The sequence below is a fragment of the Cyprinodon tularosa genome, unplaced genomic scaffold (genome assembly GCF_016077235.1).
Source record: "Cyprinodon tularosa strain WSP-4 unplaced genomic scaffold, ASM1607723v1 ctg913, whole genome shotgun sequence".
Classification (NCBI taxonomy): Eukaryota; Metazoa; Chordata; class Actinopteri; order Cyprinodontiformes; family Cyprinodontidae; genus Cyprinodon; species Cyprinodon tularosa.
In genome coordinates, this window is record NW_024039689.1 from 83,343 (window position 1) to 102,011 (window position 18,669).

Below are 18,669 nucleotides of genomic sequence, written 5' to 3' on the forward strand. Positions count from 1 at the left end.
AAGCGCTACATGCTCTAGATGCTGTTTATCAATATTTAAAGCATCACTGGCTCTGATGAATGTGGAATTAGGACTTTTTCCACTTTGAAAAGGATAGCATTTAAATTTACCTGCGACTAAGACAGTGTCTATTTAACCAAATATAGTCTATAATATGTGGATTTATCCTGTGTTTTCTTTTCAAGATATAGAATTGTGCAGAGGTAAAATCCACTCTTATTTTTTTTTATCTAATATGCTCTCTCTGGATCATGCAAAATAATACATTCAAGGGACGGCAAATAAATGTATTGTATTTACATGTGCACTGGAACTATAAGAGGAACTGACACTGAGCATTTAAAATATTAATATTAGAAGTTGTACATCTGGGCTGTAGTTACTCTGTGTAGCTAATTTTTATGTATTTTATCTAGGGCTGAAACAATCATATTAACAAATTATTTAAATAATCGTGAACTAATTTAGTAATTGATTAATCGTTAACTGGAGTATAGGGCCACTAAAATGTGCCTTTAGCCGACAGAGCGACACACTTAGAGCAGGAATTATACCAAGATTTAAAAAAATACGTAAACATTTTGCATGTAGGAAGTAAAACATTTTTGTCTGTCAATATTCTCCATCCAGAACTCCTCCAAAGGAAACGTTTAAACGTTTCTGTTTCACCTGGTTTCATTTCATAAAAGATCTTCTTTAAGTAGCCTTTGGCTATCTGATTAAAAGATAAAATAAAAGAAATCATAACGTTGTTAACTTAAGTTCCACAAATCAAAAAATGCTCTCCTGCTTCTTTACAGAACTCCAGTCAGAAGCTTTCACCTGTTTTAGAATAGATAATAAGTTTTTTAATTCGGACTAGTTTCGTAGCCCAATATTAATTTATTTTAGCGTCTTTTTTTTCGCGCTCCAAGCACCCGCACGCACGCACATACAGACTAGAAAACAAGCAATCAGAAAGAGAGAAGGCGGAACTTAAGCAGAATAATCAGAGAGTTAAACCGCGCAGCACAGTTGATGCGCTGCTATGTGAAAGGGACAGGAAAGAGCAGGAAGCTGCAGCTACCAGGCAGAGAAGCTGCGAGAGGAAAAGAGGCGGCTGCTGTATAGTAAATTATAAACATGTTGTTCACATCCGATTATTGGTAGGGACAAATAGGTCCGTCCAAAATTTTGGTAGGGACATGTCCCTATGGTCCCTATGCAAACCTACGCCCATGCTCCAAACCGAACTTATGTCCCTTCTTCTGTTAGATCTCGCCTGATACAGTGGATGCATTCTGCCAAGTTTTCCGCTCATCCGGGGGTGAGCAGAACCGTTGCCTTAATCTCTAGACGTTTCTGGTGGCCTACTCTTCACAAGGATGTCAAAGAATACGTTTTGGCTTGCTCTACACAAGTCTATGTCTATGACAATGTGTCATTGTTTGGTCTTCTGTGTCCTTTTTATTTATTTATTCATTTTAAACTCTTACTGCATTTGTGTGTGTGTCTGGTTTTATTTACAGCACATTGGGAACATTTGTTGTTAAATTTGCTGTATAAAAAAGGGGATGATTAATGGACTTTATTAATTGGATGATTAATTTGCAGAACCAGACTCACGCTGAGCCTGGTTCTGCTGGAGGTTTCTTCCTGTTCAAAGGGAGTTTTTCCTCTCCACTGTCGCTACAAGCATGCTTAGTGTGAGGGATTGCTGAAGAGTCAATGAGTCGATGCAATCAGCTGGTTTTCCTTAGAAAACTTTCTGTTATTTCCTGTTTCCTGTTATTTTGCACATCATTAAATCAAAGGGAAATAATCCTAAATTCATCCCTCCCCTGCAGGGGTTTGCATGTGAGAATACTTTCTGAAATGTAGAATTGCATTTTTAGAGCAATCAACATTCAGGCTAACCTGACTCCGCCAGATGGATTTGCTCCGCATATCTGGAAACCTTCCGTTGAAGAAATTTTGGGAAGGGGCAAAAATACTGGTTAGCTGATTGGCCTATGTTGGTGATAGACGGGCCAAATAAACCAATCAGATCAATGAAGCATCTTCTTTCAGTGAAGAAATACTCTGTAATTCCGATAAAACTTGCTCGATAGTGTTAAGGAAGAAAATATTCTAAATAGTTAACTTTGGAAAAAGGTTGGGTGTTTCTCTTCCTCTCCCAGGTGCGCTCAGCGAGCTGCGTGTGGCCCCCAAGGAAAACCAGCAAGATATGCGAACGTCACAGAATCACAGAATTTAATCCAACAAAAAACAACTTATGAATTAACAACAAAACTGCAGAACAACAGAGACATACATTCCATTACCTGACATAGGAGGAAAGAAAGCAAAGAGTACAGAGACATCTTTGGAGAGTTGCAAGGGCAAATCTGATCTGTAACTTCTATTTAGAAAGCTTTATCCTCTTGTATCTAATCCATTCAAAAAGGGCTGGCCCTCGGTCCTCCAACCAAAAGCCATCTCTGACACTGCCTAAAACTTTACCTAATTTACTGCAAACATCTGGGGTCATTTGCTTCTTTGTTTTAACAAGAAAAGGCGGAAAGCTTGTCCTGGCATCTAGAATTCTTAAAGTCATAAAACACAAGATAAGCTTCCACAGACAGCTTGTGGAATGCGGGGGCCTTTTTCCTGATTCAGTTTTCACACCATCCCTGGTTGTTTATTCTGGAAGACTTTTGACCTTCTGTAAACCAAGCAGAAATCTCTCCTGCAGGCTTAACTGTTATTCACCCCCCAGGAGATACTCATTCTATTGCCTGGTGCTCTAAATACTTACCCATTAGTAGTTTTAAATCATCAACACAGCCTTATTCAAAATTAAGAAATATGTTCAAGTGAGAGTGTTTACACATGCCATAAGATTAACTGTATTAAAGTCTAAAAAATAATCATTTTTCTTTAACAATAGCCACGCTAACGCTAGTTTCATCGCCTGAAGCCGCCATGTTCTTTAGACTGAACTGTCGCGCTTCTCGTTGCGTCACACCTCAACCCGCCTCAAAGCCAACGCTGATTGGTCGTTCGTTTGGTGAACGGCTCCAAATTTTCTTTAACGGAGAGTCTCCAGACTGATCTGCGAGTGAAACCTTGAAAGCTTGCGAGATCAGGATGGTCTCACGATGCTACAGTCAGGCTCCTAAACAAAGAAAAGGTCTCTGGCCAGGATCAGATGACCTTGGCGGTACCTCAGACCTGTTTAAATATCCCAGTAATCGTGCTTTTCCACCCTCCCAAAGCTGTGCATTAAGGAACATCTAAAGACATTTTTATTTTATTCACTTTATGTTCCAGCACCTCCTCCCATGAACCAATGTGTATACACTGGATTTTATTCCATCCTAACATACCATTAAAACAGAAATCGCCAGAAGAACATACTATTAGATTCTAATGAAATGTTTCACCTTTGCCTCCACCACAAAATCAAACCCAGTGCAGATCCTGCACTGTCTGTTTTTGGAGCGTCTGAGGATTACTGTTTGCATAATTAATCTCTTCCTGTCTGCTGCAGCCATATGCTGAAGTGTTAAATGAGAACAAGAGGAGTAAAACAGCAGGAGTCTGTCTGCAGGAGGATCCTCAGGGACCATCAGGAAGCTGGAAGCTAATCTCCGCCGCTTCTATTAATGCAGACATTTGATCCAACATTACCTCTGTCCTTTGAGGAAAACCTGAAATAAACGATACTCCTTGTTTATTTGGAGATTTATTTTAGCTATACTTTAAAAATGACTGTCCAAAAGCAGGGCATGTTTTAAACAAGGAGTAATTCAATTAAATTCAGTTTATTTATGTAGCGCCAATTAATGTAATCTCAAGGCACTTTACAGAGACAATTCAACCAGATCATTCAGTCAAATTGATTCAAAGTAATAAAAATAAAAGTCCTCAAAACCACAACAGAAAAACTTTACTGGATCAAGAAACCACCTGGAACTGGTGCACGGAAATGATGCAACATTTCTGGATGAAAAAGCAGCGAGAAGCTGCAAACACACCTAAAGAAGAAGGTTTTGGCAAAAGGTCTGAGTTTTGAAATTATTCCGTAGGAAGATGGATTGTTTATAAAAACTCATGTAAGGATTTGCACAAAATGACACTATATCCTCACACAGGAAAATATACACACACACACACACACACACATATATATATATATATAATGTTTGGACTCCAGTCTGTGTGGTCTGTGTTTTCGTGTGTTTGTCTTCCTTCCTCCACCAGGCGGCGCCTGGTTCTGATTCTCCTCCTCACACACCTGCAAGGGGTTACCTTGTTAACGGAGTGTTCTTAAGCTGCTGACTGCCACTACCTCGACGCCAGAGTGTTTGCCAGTTTGGGTTACTCTAGCCAAGCTGAGTTCTGCTGAGTCAAACTGAGTTTTTGTCAACCTGAGTCTTAACATTGTTTTTTGTCTTTGCCTTTTTCGGACCTTCTCTCCCTGGAAGGATCAACTGACCTTCAAACTGAGCTTTTCCCCGAGGAAACGTTTGAGCTTCATACTGAGCAAAAGAATTCATCTGCACAACAGTCCGTTCACGTCTGATAAAGAGAACATTTATATACATGTTTAAGCCAGAATGATTTGACATTTAAATATGATTTCCCTACGACTTTAATAGATTTAAATAAAATCTCCCTCTCACCACTAGGGGGTGCAGTAGCAAAAAGCTGTCTTTACTGAATGTCTGTTCCTCATGAAGCAACATGGAAGCTCCGACTTAGAGGAACCAGACAGGCTGCTCTCAGCCTCAAAACAAAAAACACTGGATGGTGAATCTGTTCAGACCCCTCCCCCCCGCCCCCCTCACCCCAATGCTAATGGCTCGGATGATAACGCTGCCATATTCCATCTAAATGAGATTTCTCGCCCCATATGTTCCTTTGCTTTGAGATGAAAGAGCAGCTGTTTGAGCTGATAAATGTGGATCAGTCCTGACATGAAAAATAAAAAAACAAACATGTTTATATCAGGCCTGAGTTTTACCGATGGCGATCAGATCGCCTTCATATTTATCAAGCATGGCGGCCGAGCCGCTCCAGGAAACCACTGGGAGGAAGTTCTAGAAAGGCTGCTCAGATGCTTCAGCAGCAAGCAGAGATTAGGAGATCAGTTTAGTTCAGCTTCATTACTTCATTAGGCTAATCCTGTTTATAATTGGACTTCAATCGATTTAGTATCTTTTTAATGTTTCTAGAGCAGAAACATAAAACAAGCCGTAAAACAACAAAGAACTCGTTTAAATGGACGTCGGTTGGTAAAAATGTTTCCATGGCAACTTGATCTCATGGGTCTGCTTGCTCTTTGTTTGCATCAGCAGTTAAAGCTTTTTTTAATAGCAGGAAATATATTCTGTGTGGTGATGATCTTCACCGCTTCTTTTCAGCTGGAATTAAACTTTAAATCCCCCAAAAACTCAAATGTTAGAACAAAACTTTCCCAAAAAATCTTCCCCAAATCAGTGCGGATCCTGACCAAGAGCAGAGATCTGATCAGCTCATCCAGGGCGAGGCGTGTTTTCTCTGAACACCAACCTGAAATGTGAGGCTCAACGGATTTACCATTAGGCAATACTAGGCAGCTGCCTGGGGCCCCAAGTTCCTGGGGGCCCCATAACACTCTGTTTCCATGTATGGTTAATACAACTATTCCTGATTTGTTCACATTAATTATGTTTTTGATAAAAATCCTTTGGATAAAATGCCATCAGAACGCTGATAATATTAAGTGTGTCTCAGCCCCCCCCTTCAGTGTCCACCATATTGGATCAGTCCATTTGTTGCACATGTTCAGAAAGGTCCAAACAGACAGCAGCAAACCATTTGAAAACAAACCATGCAAAGAGATTAGACGAGCAGAGAATAGAAGACGAGAGATGAAAAGAAGCTAAACTAGCGGTGCAGAAAATAGGAGAAAGAAGGAGGACAGCAGAAACCTGCTCAAAGTTACAGAAAGTGACCGACTGATAAATCTGGCCAGAAAGTGACCGACAGCAGCAGCAGCAAACAACTAGTGAGTACTAAACTGTCAAAGTATCCAATATTAATAAGTATTTATTTACCTTATTGGTATTGTGGAGGATTTTCACGAATTTTTGAAAAGACCTCACCACTTAAAAAAAAAAGCACAACCCTTTACCTGCTCCCGAGAGAGAACGCCTATCAAATGTGCACAAGAGCGTGCACGAGCCCAGTTCTCCTGGTGCACAAGCCATTTCTCCTCGTGCACGAGCCCATTTCTCCTCGTGCATGCTGTTTAAAAGTTGCTGTTTGCATCGATCATAGCAGCTTAGCTTCCAAAAGAAGATTTCCTATTTTCCACTGTGTCAGACTCACCAGCGGTAGGTGGAAATAGGGACGAGCGCGTAGGACGGCCTTACGTTAACAATCACCAGAATGATTGACAGTTAAGAGCACCACTGATTTAGATGATCCACCCAGAAAAAGAACATCCTCCACTAAACCTTTTCATTTTAAAATTTAAAGTTTTCAATTTTGTTAGCATTTGCTACAAACGACCAGGAATCAATTATTTAGGTTTTTTTTTTTATTTAAAATACTGTATAACTATTCCAGATATTTTTTTATAGAATTTTTTTTTTTAAGTTTTATGTATTGCTTTCTCAATTCAGGGGGCCCCTGCCTGTCTTTGAAAAGGGACCCAAATATCCTAAATCCGCCCCTGCTGCTCTAATTCTCTTTTCTAGATTTGGTTCCAAATTTATGTTAATTTGTTTGATTAAAAACTGTTAATAATACATTAAACAAAAGTAATTTTCTTTTACAATTTGATGAAAAAATGGGAAATGATCAAACTTTTCATAAAATCACTAAACAAAAAACAGTTTACATTAAAAAAACATTAAAGTTTGAAAAATAAATATGGATTTAGAGAGCCTTGAAATGCTGGAAACTCCAACATAAAAAACAACAAATAAATAAATGAATAAAGCAGACTCTTAAGCGTCTCTCAGACGTCCTCCATGCTCAACGTGGATTTTATGAAGCTAGAAAGGGAACTAAAGCAGTAGCTTTGTTAAAACACAGTTTTCTCCAGGATGGGAACCAGTGGTACTTTGGATGGAAACAGGTCCGTTGCAACCATGCAAGCAGACCAAGCAATTGCCTGGGGCCCCGAGCTGGCCGGGGGCCCGCAGACAATGTCTGATCTGGTTGTAAACTGCATCTATTGACTTAAAGTATAAGCGCCATTGTTCCCTCACTCCTGGCGCGTTCTCAGCCCACAATAAAATCTTGATTGATGCGCATCAACCTTCAACTTTTCATGGCTACCAGCTGCTTCTGCTGCCTCTGCTGCTATCGGTCTGAATGTAGCATAATATCCTCTAACTACTAAGGAAGCTGCAGCTTGGTAATTCTATCTGCTAATAAAAGCACATCCTGTTCATCCAAGCATTTGACTCCTCAGATGAACTGACTGCGTTTCTTTCATTATTTATCTACACCCTCCATTTTAACCTGTTTACCAGGTTAAAAGAAGAAACTGGTTTTTAATGCGGGAGCTGCAGGGTGGAGCAGCTCGTAGCACCGCTACTGTGCTGAGTTGGATTCCTGGACTCTGGTCTTTCTGCATGAAGACAGCATGTTCTCCCTGTACATGCATGGGTCCTCTCTGGGTACTCCCGCTTCCTACCACAGGTCAACATGTTTGATGGTACGTCAAATATTTGTGAGAAGAAGGAAACCTTCCAAACCTCTTTATTGCAAAAATAACGAGGAAGAGGGAAAACAGTTGTTCACTCGGACAGTGAAAGAAAAAAAACTATTTCCATGGATTAACCAGCAGAGTAACAAAGTACAAATACTTTGTTACCTGAAGTAGAAATGTTGGCTATCTATACTTTAGTTTAGTAATTACTTTTACAAAACTTTCTACTCCTTACATTTTCAAAATAGACTCACTAGTTTAGTTTCATTTAAGCTCATTTTCATTCTGGCCTGTTGGAATTTAAATAAAATAAAAACTTCCAAAAATAATTTGTTTCATCCAGACAATTAATTTCTCTGTGGTTGGACTCGGTGCTGCCCCAACCTGTTGCTCACTACAAACAAAATAAATCGTTTTTCCAGATGATGCAAAGTTAAATGTGACGCTGTTAACATTAGTTATAAAACTAAGAAAATGAAGTCTGAGGAAGTTTTCATCCAGAATTGTAGAAAAATGTTCCTTTAATAGAGCAGAGCAGGAAAGCTGCTGGCATTAACAGTTTTACCTGTATTAGTTTTATACTTTAAGTAGTTTTAAAAATTGTACTTTTGATCTTCTAACTTCTAAAAAGTGTTTTTAAACAGCAGGATTTATATAAACACTTTTAAACCTCTGGTTACCAAGATGACAGCAGCTCAACACAAAACTAAAGTTAAAGGTGATTCTATATATTCTATATCATTAAGTTTGAGTCTAAAAAGCAGCAAAATGATTCTTCATGGAAACTGAAGCTTCCTGACATCAGAATATTTTCACATCTTTGATCCGTTCAGCCTTTCTGAGCCTCTGGCTGCAGCAGAAGCTCTTTTAGGATCATTTCTTTTAAAATGAAGCAGGAAAAACAGCTTTCTGCTCCAAACCAGATGACAAACACGCTGCGTCCTTTAAAACGTGCGTGACCCAGAACTGCGCACAAGCATGCGGGCTTAAAGTGAAGAGCATCTGTCGCTGGTCGGTCTGCAGGGTGACCCACATGGAGACCCCACGATCACCCACGTCAGGGGAGCATCAGACAGGGGGGGGGGGGGGCGGAGGGAGGGGGTGAGGGCGGGACTCACCAGTAAAGCAGAGATAACCCATCAAGGCGCTCAGGTCCCTGTGGGAGGAATGGCATCGCAGCCCGGAGTGACAGAGACCAAATTTCTGTCCACGCACATAAAAACCCGCTCCGCTTCTCACGCACAGACACGCAGGCTGTCCTCAGAGGAGGGGGGCAGCGGCGCTTCAACCCGAGCGGAGCGCACAGCCATGGAAATCCACCCCGACATGGAGAGACGCGCTTTCCTTTCCCTCTAATCCAGCCTGATACCCGTCCGTCACTGAGATGGCCCTGCGCGCGCGCCGCACGCGCGCACGCAGCGCTCAGAGGACGCGGTTTAAAGCAGAGAAGCTGCGGGAGCGCAAAGAGCTTAACGTCTTTAAAGCGAAGCTGCAGTCAGCAAACTCAGACTGTGTCTCCCACCGAGGAGCCGCTGAGCACCGCTGATGGGATTAACTGCAGGGAATGAGGCTCATTATGCCAGATTAGGGCTCCTTATGAACAAACAGCTGCTAAACCAGGAACCTCAGGATGTCAGCAGCTGGATGAGCCTCACCTGCGGAAAAAGGTGGAAAGTCAAAAAGTAGAAATACTTCATTACATCACTGGAAAGGTTGGCTCTCTGTACTCTACTGGAATAATTACTTTAACAAACTTTCTACTCCTTAGATTTTAAAAATACACTCACTAGTTTTGCTTCATTTAAGCTCATTTTCATTATGACCCGTTGGTATTTAAAATAAAATAAAAACATCAAAATAATTAGTTTCATCCAGACAGTTAATTTATCGGTGTTTGGACTCGGTGCTGCCCCAACTTGTTGCTCACCTACAAACCAAAATAAATCGTTTTTCAAGATGATGCAAAGTTAAAAGTGACACTGTTACCGTTTCAATCTGGAAAACTCACACTGAGAGAAAAGACAATTAGAGGAAATTCATAGATACAATTACTTTGTCTTTGGCGCTCAGACCACGGCAGGAAACATAGCGCTGAATTTTGATAGATATGCATGAACAGGAGTAAAGAGCAGGGCCATTTCCCCCCCAGGCCTGAAACTGCTGGTGGAGTGGAGATAGATGGAGTTGGTCAGTCTGTAGACTGCTGGTTGGAGAGACGGTCTGCTGAGCTTTATGGGGAGATCCAGTGGACTGCATGAGCTGATACTAGAGCTTCACTCAGGGACCTGGAAGATGGAAGTCCAGCTGGATAACACAGGTTGAGAGAACCTGTCCATGATGAGCAAGCATGAAGCGACAGTGGAGAGGAAAAAAAGTGAGAGGGAGTTGGACGAAGTTAGACGAGGAACTGCACAAAGAGTGTATTTATGGGAGACAGAACAAAGAGAGGACTAAGGAGCAGATTGGGAGCAGGTGCGAACAGAGCAGACAGGAAAGGAGCTAGGGAAAAAGGAGAACACAAGAGGGCAGCAGAGGGCAACAAATAAAAACCTGAAAAATAACCAGAAACGACAACAAAATAAGAATGAAACCACTAAAATTAGAAAACATGGAGCAAAGTAAAACTGAAAAGGTTTTTCACTATCCAGGTTAGTGACTCACGCATTCAGATCATCCTCCATCACGTTTCCATGGTCACTAATCTATGCCTCCTCTGCCGAGGACGCCCTAGCTGCTGCTGCTGCAGATCCGCTAACCATCCGTTGTTCCTTAAGGTATTGTGGAGGATTCGGCCATTTTCAAAGAACCGCTGTGAGAAAGCTTCAATGACTGTGTAAAACTGTAGCTCACACAGATATACGCCTGAAAAAGCTAGCTAACGGGACGAGCACATAGGACGGCCTTAAACGTATCCCCAGAATGATTGACAGTTAGGAGGACCACTGATTGAGATGATCCACCCAGAAATAAAAGATCCTCCTCTGGACCTTTAGCTAAACACTCTCTAATTTTCTGGGTCCCTCTGTTCTGAGACATAGAAGATAAAACAAGGTGGAGCTATTTCCTCACAGGGATTCAAAGGGTCTTTATTTGTAGGAACATCTGGAGGCTCAGCAAACAGCGATACGCAAACGTTTAACACAACAACTCAGTCAATTAAAAAACAACAATAAAAACCAAATATTTAGAAGAATATGTCGATCAGTCTCTGTTCCTCCAGAGTGGAACAGCTCTGCAGTCAGAATGTTTTAATAATGTTTATTATTGTTATATTTTAATAACATTATAACAAAAGAACCAGTAAACTAAAATTAAACAATTAACAGCAAAACAATCTGAGGTAATTAGATATTCTTTCTGATGCATTAATATCAAACGTCTCTATTTCCATATAAGAATAGAAATGGATCAGATGAAAAGCAGCAGAGAGACACCTGCTGGTTCTTCAGAGTGAAGCCGACTTATTTATCGACGTCATTATCAATAACATTTAATCTTAATAAATAAATCAGGGTGTTTTTATTTGCAAACAGGATCTTAAGATTCCGGTTAGTTGAGTCAACCCGTTGACTCATCGCTCAGATTAGCAATCATGTTCTTTCAAACTTCCTCAATCATTTGGAAATATCTCCCAGAAAGTTGAACTGGTTTCCTCACCCTGTGCCAGTTAAACTTTGACCCCAATCAGACACGAAAACTCAACGATTTCAGCAAACGGGAAACTGTCCCTAAACTCAGAGACAGGAAGGCTGGAAAACCCCAAACATCCTTATTTATCTTCCATGGATCAACAGATCTTTATCATATCCTCTAGTTTCTAGTCTATATTGGGTTGGTTTGTGTTATATGGGGGGGGGGGGGTATTTACTATTAGGCAATACTAGGCACTAGGTCGCCTAGGGCCCCAAGTTCCTGGGGGCCCCATAAAACTCTGTTTCCATGTATGGTTAATGCAACTATTCCTTATTTCTGCACATTAATGATGTTTTTGATAAAAATCCTTTTGCTAAAATGCCATCAGAACGCTGATAATATTTAATTCAGAGGGCCCCTTCCCTGTCTTTGCCTAGGGCCCCACATTTCCTAAATCCGCCCCTGGTTGTATGGGCCTGTGTTCACTTATTTCATCATATTAGATAATTTTTCTTTTGATTGACAGCAAAAACAGGTGAAAAGATAAAAACTAATAAAAAATATTAAACAGAAAAATAAACACAGTATAAAATGAGGATAATTCTGCAGGAACCATCAGATATCAAAATAACAAGAATAATGATGTGCTTCCATTTAAAATCATTTTAAATCATTTTAAATCTTACCTGTCTTTGTATTTAGTGACATTTTCTCTGGATACTTTTTTTTTAATCTACGGCATTTTTCTTCATTATGTTGTGATAATGATCATAAAGCGATATTAAATACAATCAGAACATAAAATTAATCAGGTTTTACAGTAATTCATGAAATCTGTTTTTGTCCTGCTGTTTTTTATGAATGTCTAAAGGATTATTTATTTATTTTATATTATTTTATTTTTTTTTTGGGGGGGGGGGAGGGGGGGTGATCTGGTGATTAGGGCATAGAGCCTGGAATCCAGAGGTTCTGAGTTGGAAACCCACTCCCACAGACCGCCGCTCTGGGTCCCTTAACCCCTCACTGCTCCCCAAGGGGAGGGGTTAAATGCAGAGAGGGAATTTCTCCATTGTTAGATCAATAAAGTTCAATAATAATAATAATAATATTAATTATTATTACTAATTAGAATCTAAATTTCTTCTCTTAGCATCATGTTTTCCAGACTTCTGTTCATTTGTAAGCAGGATGATGGTTTTCCTGCCTGTGGTTGAGGTTTGAAGCTTCTTTAAAATATATTTTTTTTTACTCAGACTTGTTATTCTACGCCTCGTAAGCGAAGCAGTGATGTAATCGGATGGGAACGCCCCCCCCCCCCCGGTGAAGCTATAAATACACCCATGAAGGTCATTCATGCGTCCACTTCTTCCTGCAGCTCTTTATGAATGAAACTCTTCCTCTGGTGAGTCGTGGATTAATCTAATCTTCTCTAATTCAATGGAAACAAACAGTCTAACTTTATCACTGTGGGGGGGGGCACTAATACTTTCACCACTAATGTGGTGGAAGGCTGTAAGCCATCATGATGCATTCTCAGACAAATCATTTGCTTTTACATTTATTGATATAGATATTAATATATAATATAAAGAAGATGTATAAATTATATGTATATGGTTTGATTTTAAACTTTAATATGTTGTTTTTTTTAGTTTTTACGGCACTAGTAGCTCATTTTTTTCAACAGCAGGCTGACAGGAAAGGGGGGGATGAGAGACATGCGGCAAACTATCAGAGGTTGGATTCGAACCCGGGTCGGCTGCGTCAAGGACTAGGGCCTCCGTACGCGGGTCATGCGCATTAACCACTGCGCAGCCTGAATACCCTTAAAATGTTTTTAATTAAATTATCCATCTTCTCGTCTGCAGAGGGTGTGTTTGTAGGAGAGTTTCTCTGTTTACAGGATAACTTTAAAAGTTATGGACGGATTTTAATGACATTTTGTTCCACAGATTCAATGTTGGTGACGATCCTACAGAAGAGGATTAGGACCACTAAAAAATGTTAAAAATTAATGAATTTTACTTCAGTTTAATATGTGAAAAAGGCCAGAATTCTGCCTTTAATCTGAGAATTGTGGATCTTAATGTAGATGGGCGCCATGAAGGCAGAGATGTGGAGACTCACTGACAGAGATGTGAGTTATTTGGGAGGAACAGGAACACTTTGGTGGAAAATGATGGAATTAGGCGAGTTTTTTCGTGCTTTTTAATAAATGAAAGAACAGAAGGTGATTAAAACATGAAAGCTTGGTTAGTCTCTAGAAATGGCTACAGCCTGGTGCTAACATTTGTTAGCTGTCAGAATTAAATCAGAATTATCAGATTAAAGTCAGATTTCTGACTGTTTTCCCAAATTAAATTGAAATAATATTGAAAAATCGGTTAACTTTTTTTTCGTCCTCGGTAGGATCCAAATGATAATCTGGAAAAAAAAATATTCCAGGGATTTTGTTCAGCATTGCGACAGAACAAGCAGTTCCTCAATGAAGCATCGGATTAAAAAAGTCTGCAGGATTTTTTACTGAAGACAAAAACATCAGAAAAGGAGGATGAACTGAAAACTTATGAACAGATTGTAATGATTTCTTTTTTTTTTCATGTGTTCTCCTCAGTCTAAAGAAGGATTGATTTAATGATCCAGATGTTCTACGCCACAGCTGGAAGTCACAGTATAGGGCAGGACTTGCTGCTGGTTGGGGTTCTCCTCTCTGAGAGCTTCTACTATCAATATTTCATTACTTTTTCCTAATCTTTAAATTGATACCGTAACTATTGGCACTATTTGTCATTTTTATCATTTGAATAGTTTTTATCTGCAGATCTTTTTTTTTTTAGTTTTTCTGATCCACTTGAAAAAGACCAAAAGTTGTTTTGGGCGATTTTCTGAAATTAGAGGAAAGAGGAAGGAGGCGAAAGAGGAAGCTGTAGATTTCCTCATTTTCTAAACTTTCCTTTGTTGATTCATTTGGGTTAATTTGTCATGTTTGGTTTAACGTGTCTAACCCACATGCAGAACACTCAGAGGCAGGAGAAAAGTTCAAAGGTTTATTAAAAGATGAATGTACAGGTTAAATGATCAGCTCCAGTGGGGAACTCGTCTGGTCACGAGTGGGTTCACTGCAGAGGAGGAAGCGGAGGTCCAGGTAGTTTGCAGGTTGAGACTGTGCAGGGCTGTACCTGTCTGGAGTGGAGCAGAGCAGCTGAGGGGGGGAACCTTGAGGGACCAGAGGCTGTCAGCAGGCTGAGGGCGGAGGCGGAGGCAGAGCTTAATGAGTGCGGGCAGATCACTGATTAGAGTTTCCTTCCAGTATCTTCAGAGAACGGACAGGCAGATCACCGGCAGAGAAACTCTTCCGGGTTTCGGGTTTCAGGTTTCAGGCAGGTTCAGTCTAGGAAGCAGAGAGGAGAAAACAGATCAGGTTCAGGTTCTCAAGGAGTCAGAGTTTTCAGACAGGCTGGTTGGCTCAGGCTTGCTAACCGTTACTGGCAAACACTCTGGCACCGGAGTGAAGCCCTCCGCCTCCTTAAATACGGATCTCCTGATGAGCAGATGAGAGACAGGTGGTGCAATCAGCTCCGGGTCCAGGAGATCTCGTACGCCCTCTGGTGGAGAAAGTGGACAGACCTCCAGATCCCAACATATTTGCTTCATTATTCATGAATCACTGACTCCACAGATGTGTTTATCAGTAAATCTTTTTATTTCTTCTATAACTTTTCTTCCCTTCAGGCTGTCCTCGTTTGAAAAATGCCTCCAGACTCAAACTTCACCACAGTTTCCAACCCGCTAACGTCTGCCCGTGGAGGCGGCGGCTGCCCTCCTGTTGGCATCCAGCTGGAAGGCCTCATCATGCCTCCAGTCCTGATCATCGACGTTATACTGGGATTCATGGGAAACATTGTGGCACTTTGGATCTTCTGCTTTAAGCTGAAGGCCTGGAACCCAAACACCCTGTTCCTCTTTAACCTGGTTATTGCTGACTTCTTTGCCCTGGTGAGTCTGCCGCTGAGGATCGATGCCTTGCTCAGAGGCCATTGGGTGTTTGGAGATGGCATGTGCCGGATAAACCTCTTCCTGATGTTTTCCAACCGATCTGCCAGCATTGCACTCATGACCGTTGTGGCAATTTACCGCTACTTCAAGGTGAGGAACAACAGAAACGACTTTTCAAAGCTCATTACTGTAGCGCCTTTTAGGGGGTTTCCTGCAGGAACGCCACCCTGAGCGATTCTCTCCTTCTGCTCCTATTTTCTGCCTCTTGAGGATCACATTTAACATGAGTTTGAATCTCTATATTGAAAACAGATTCTGGTTTTACTTTAAAACCCAGATGGCCAAAATAGAACCCAGATGGCCAGAACCTGTCAAAGCACAACAAGGAAAGGTTGAAAACATGAACACCAATGAGATCCATGTCTTTTCTTCCCCAGATAGTCCACTCTCATCATCGCTTCAACCGTATGACCAAGCGACAGGCTGCTTTTGTCTCAGTGTTGGTCTGGCTGTTGGTGATCAGTCCTCGGGTTCCCATGCTGGCCTTCAACCACATCAAGGGCAGCGGAGAGAAGACCCAGTGCTTCTTCTTCACGTCCTATAAGGAGGCGTCCCGTTCAATCATCATCCTGGTCGGCATGCACCGCATACTGACGGTGCTGGAGTTCATCGTCCCCATGGCCATGCTGCTGTTCTGCTCCGTCCGGATCTCCTGCTTCCTGAAGCAGAGGCAGATGGGGAAACCTGAGAAGGTGCGGAAGGCCATGAGGATGTGTGCCGCCATCGTGGCTGTGTTCATCATCTGCTTCCTTCCCACCACGGTCACCACCATCGGCGTGTGGGTCATCCGCTCGTTCCGACCATGGGACTGCACTGCCTTCTACACCTTTACTCAGCTCACCATTGTGTCTTTGGGTCTGAACTTCCTGAACTCGGCTCTGGACCCCATCGTCTACGTCTTCTCCAGCTCGATGTTCCGGAAGGCACTGCTGGAGCTTCTACCCTGTAGAAAGGATGAAGGCCAGAAGCGGGAGTCCTCATCAGGAAACCAAAGCACCACCCAGCAGGAACTGAAGACTTTAAAGGCTGATTGTGGCAGTGAGGCCGTTCAGAGCGCTGGACCTTAGTTCAGACCATGGAGGGTTTGGGGACGGTCTGTGCCCGATCCACCCCTTCCTACCGGCTGATTAACGCTGGTTTTAATTTAACGCCATTGTTAAGGTTGAATCTGACCTTTCTGTAAAATCTGCCTCTAAAAGGTTAATCCTCTGAAATGTTCTCTACAACCTTCAGTTGGATGATGGTTATTTCATAAATAACACACTGACTATGTTTCCGAGGAAGGTAAACAGTCCCATCTGTTCTCCAAACACTAGTCATGTGTTGATGCTTAGAGTCAAGACTTGTAAACCAGACCAGCATTTTATTGCCGTTTTCGCAACGTCATGTTTGGACTTTATAAGACATTCGAGTACAGAAGAAAATAACATATTTAACATCCTGGCAATAAAAGTAGGGAAGGTCGGTTAGCATGTCAGTGCTGCCTGCTGTGGGGGAGTTTCAGGACCGTCGGACCCGATGACTGGTTCTTCTTCATGTAGAAAGATCAGAATGTAGTTTATTGATGTCCTGCATCGTTACTGGCGCTGCTGTGGAAGTCAGTTAGATACCCAGCAGTGCTCCGTGTTGCAGCCAGAGAAACACTGGAGCTACCAGGAATACGGATTCACCAACAGACCCGGAAACTTCCCAAACAGGACACAATCTGTTCCCATCATAGACAGGTCCAGCCACCGCTCCGTGCCACTAGTGAAAATAGATCTATAACAAATCCTCTATATATTGCCTTTTGTGCACAATGTGCCTTTACCTTTGCAACAGATTAAAAAAATCTAAACAATAATCCATCATGCAGGAGAAGATTCTCAGTCATCCAGGTCAGAGTCAGTCCAAAGATTTTAAAAATCAATCCACCGGACTGGAAGTTTGCAGACTTTTCTCTTCCCATCCAGGAAGCTTTTTCAATTCAAACTTTATAATCAACTCTATTTCTGACTATCGGAAACGGTTCCACAGCTCTGGAACTGTTTTAGCCAGAGGTCTGACTTTTTCTGCATTTGAGGTTGACATGATGTAGATCAAATATAATAAAATTAAACCTCTCAAGAATATCTTTATTACTGCTGTTCAAAAAAGATGTATCATTTCCGAGAATAAAAAACAACAACTTTGAGTCATGTTTTAACTGATGCAGGTTGGTCTGTGTTCTACTCACATCTTTATTATTTAATTTATATATTTAGAAACTAGAGGGTGTTAGCTTTCAAATAATGTATTGCACATGTCATTTGGGTTTACTAAGTTATTTGCTTTCCCATTTGGAGATGCAAAATAGGCGAGAATTGCACAGAATCAGGTGGATGTTAAGAGGAACTGCTGATAAATAAAACATATTATTGTTATATGTTATAGGAAAAAAATACAATCTATGAATGTGATTATATATATTGTTCAACTATGTGTTTTAAATCTTGTTTCACCCCAAATTCTCCAGTTATTCATGTCATTTCAGGAGAGGCAGAGCAGAGATGCAGGAGAAACTGGAGGAAACAATCAGAAAGAAATACATATAGAAAGAAATACATATACACACATTATATATATATATATATATATATATATATATATATATATATATATATATATATATACACTATATTGCCAAAAGTATTTGCTCACCCATCCAAATTATTGGAATCAGGTGTTCCAATCACTTCCATGGCCACAGGTGTATAAATTCAAGCACCTAGGCATGCAGACTGTTTTTACAAACATTTGTGAAAGAATGGGTCGCTCTCAGGAGCTCAGTGAATTCCAGCGTGGAACTGTGATAGGATGCCACCTGTGCAACAAATCCAGTCGTGAAATTTCCTCGCTCCTAAATATTCCACAGTCAACTGTCAGCTGTATTATAAGAAAATGGAAGTGTTTGGGAACGACAGCAACTCAGCCACGAAGTGGTAGGCCACGTAAACTGACGGAGCGGGGTCAGCGGATGCTGACGCGCATAGTGCGAAGAGGTCGCCAACTTTCTGCAGAGTCAATCACTACAGACCTCCAAACTTCATGTGGCCTTCAGATTAGCTCAAGAACAGTGCGCAGAGAGCTTCATGGAATGGGTTTCCATGGTCGAGCAGCTGCATCCAAGCCATACATCACCAAGTGCAATGCAAAGCGTCGGATGCGGTGGTGTAAAGCACGCCGCCACTGGACTCTAGAGCAGTGGAGACGCGTTCTCTGGAGTGACGAATCGCGCTTCTCCATCTGGCAATCTGATGGACGGGTCTGGGTTTGGCGGTTGCCAGGAGAAC

At 41.3% G+C, this 18,669-nt stretch overlaps 2 protein-coding genes across 2 annotated transcripts in view; one reads left to right on the plus strand and one right to left on the minus strand.

Annotated features, from left to right (window-relative positions):
• stxbp4 (syntaxin binding protein 4) overlaps nt 1-9,096 on the minus strand; it is an 89,764-nt gene extending 80,668 nt beyond the window's left edge. Inside the window, exon 1 of the mRNA XM_038274413.1 lies at nt 8,788-9,096. Coding sequence (XP_038130341.1) covers nt 8,788-8,843 — 56 coding nt within the window. The 5' untranslated portion in view covers nt 8,844-9,096. The remainder of the gene's footprint in view (nt 1-8,787) is intronic.
• A 3,506-nt stretch (nt 9,097-12,602) lies between these two features.
• Nucleotides 12,603-17,453, plus strand: LOC119776146 (hydroxycarboxylic acid receptor 2-like). The gene is made up of 3 exons (XM_038274420.1): nt 12,603-12,704; nt 15,035-15,448; nt 15,736-17,453. Exons 2-3 carry the CDS (start codon nt 15,053-15,055, stop codon nt 16,423-16,425), a joined length of 1,086 nt encoding a protein of 361 aa, XP_038130348.1. The 5' UTR covers nt 12,603-12,704; nt 15,035-15,052; the 3' UTR covers nt 16,426-17,453.
• Nucleotides 17,454-18,669: the final 1,216 nt, after the last annotated feature.

Excerpts from the sequence above, each read along its gene's own strand:
- LOC119776146 (XM_038274420.1), top strand. The coding sequence starts at position 15,053 with ATGCCTCCAGACTCAAACTTCACCACAGTTTCCAACCCGCTAACGTCT. Across the intron at positions 15,449-15,735 it reads CAATTTACCGCTACTTCAAG|ATAGTCCACTCTCATCATCG; the intron begins GTGAGGAACAAC and ends TTTCTTCCCCAG.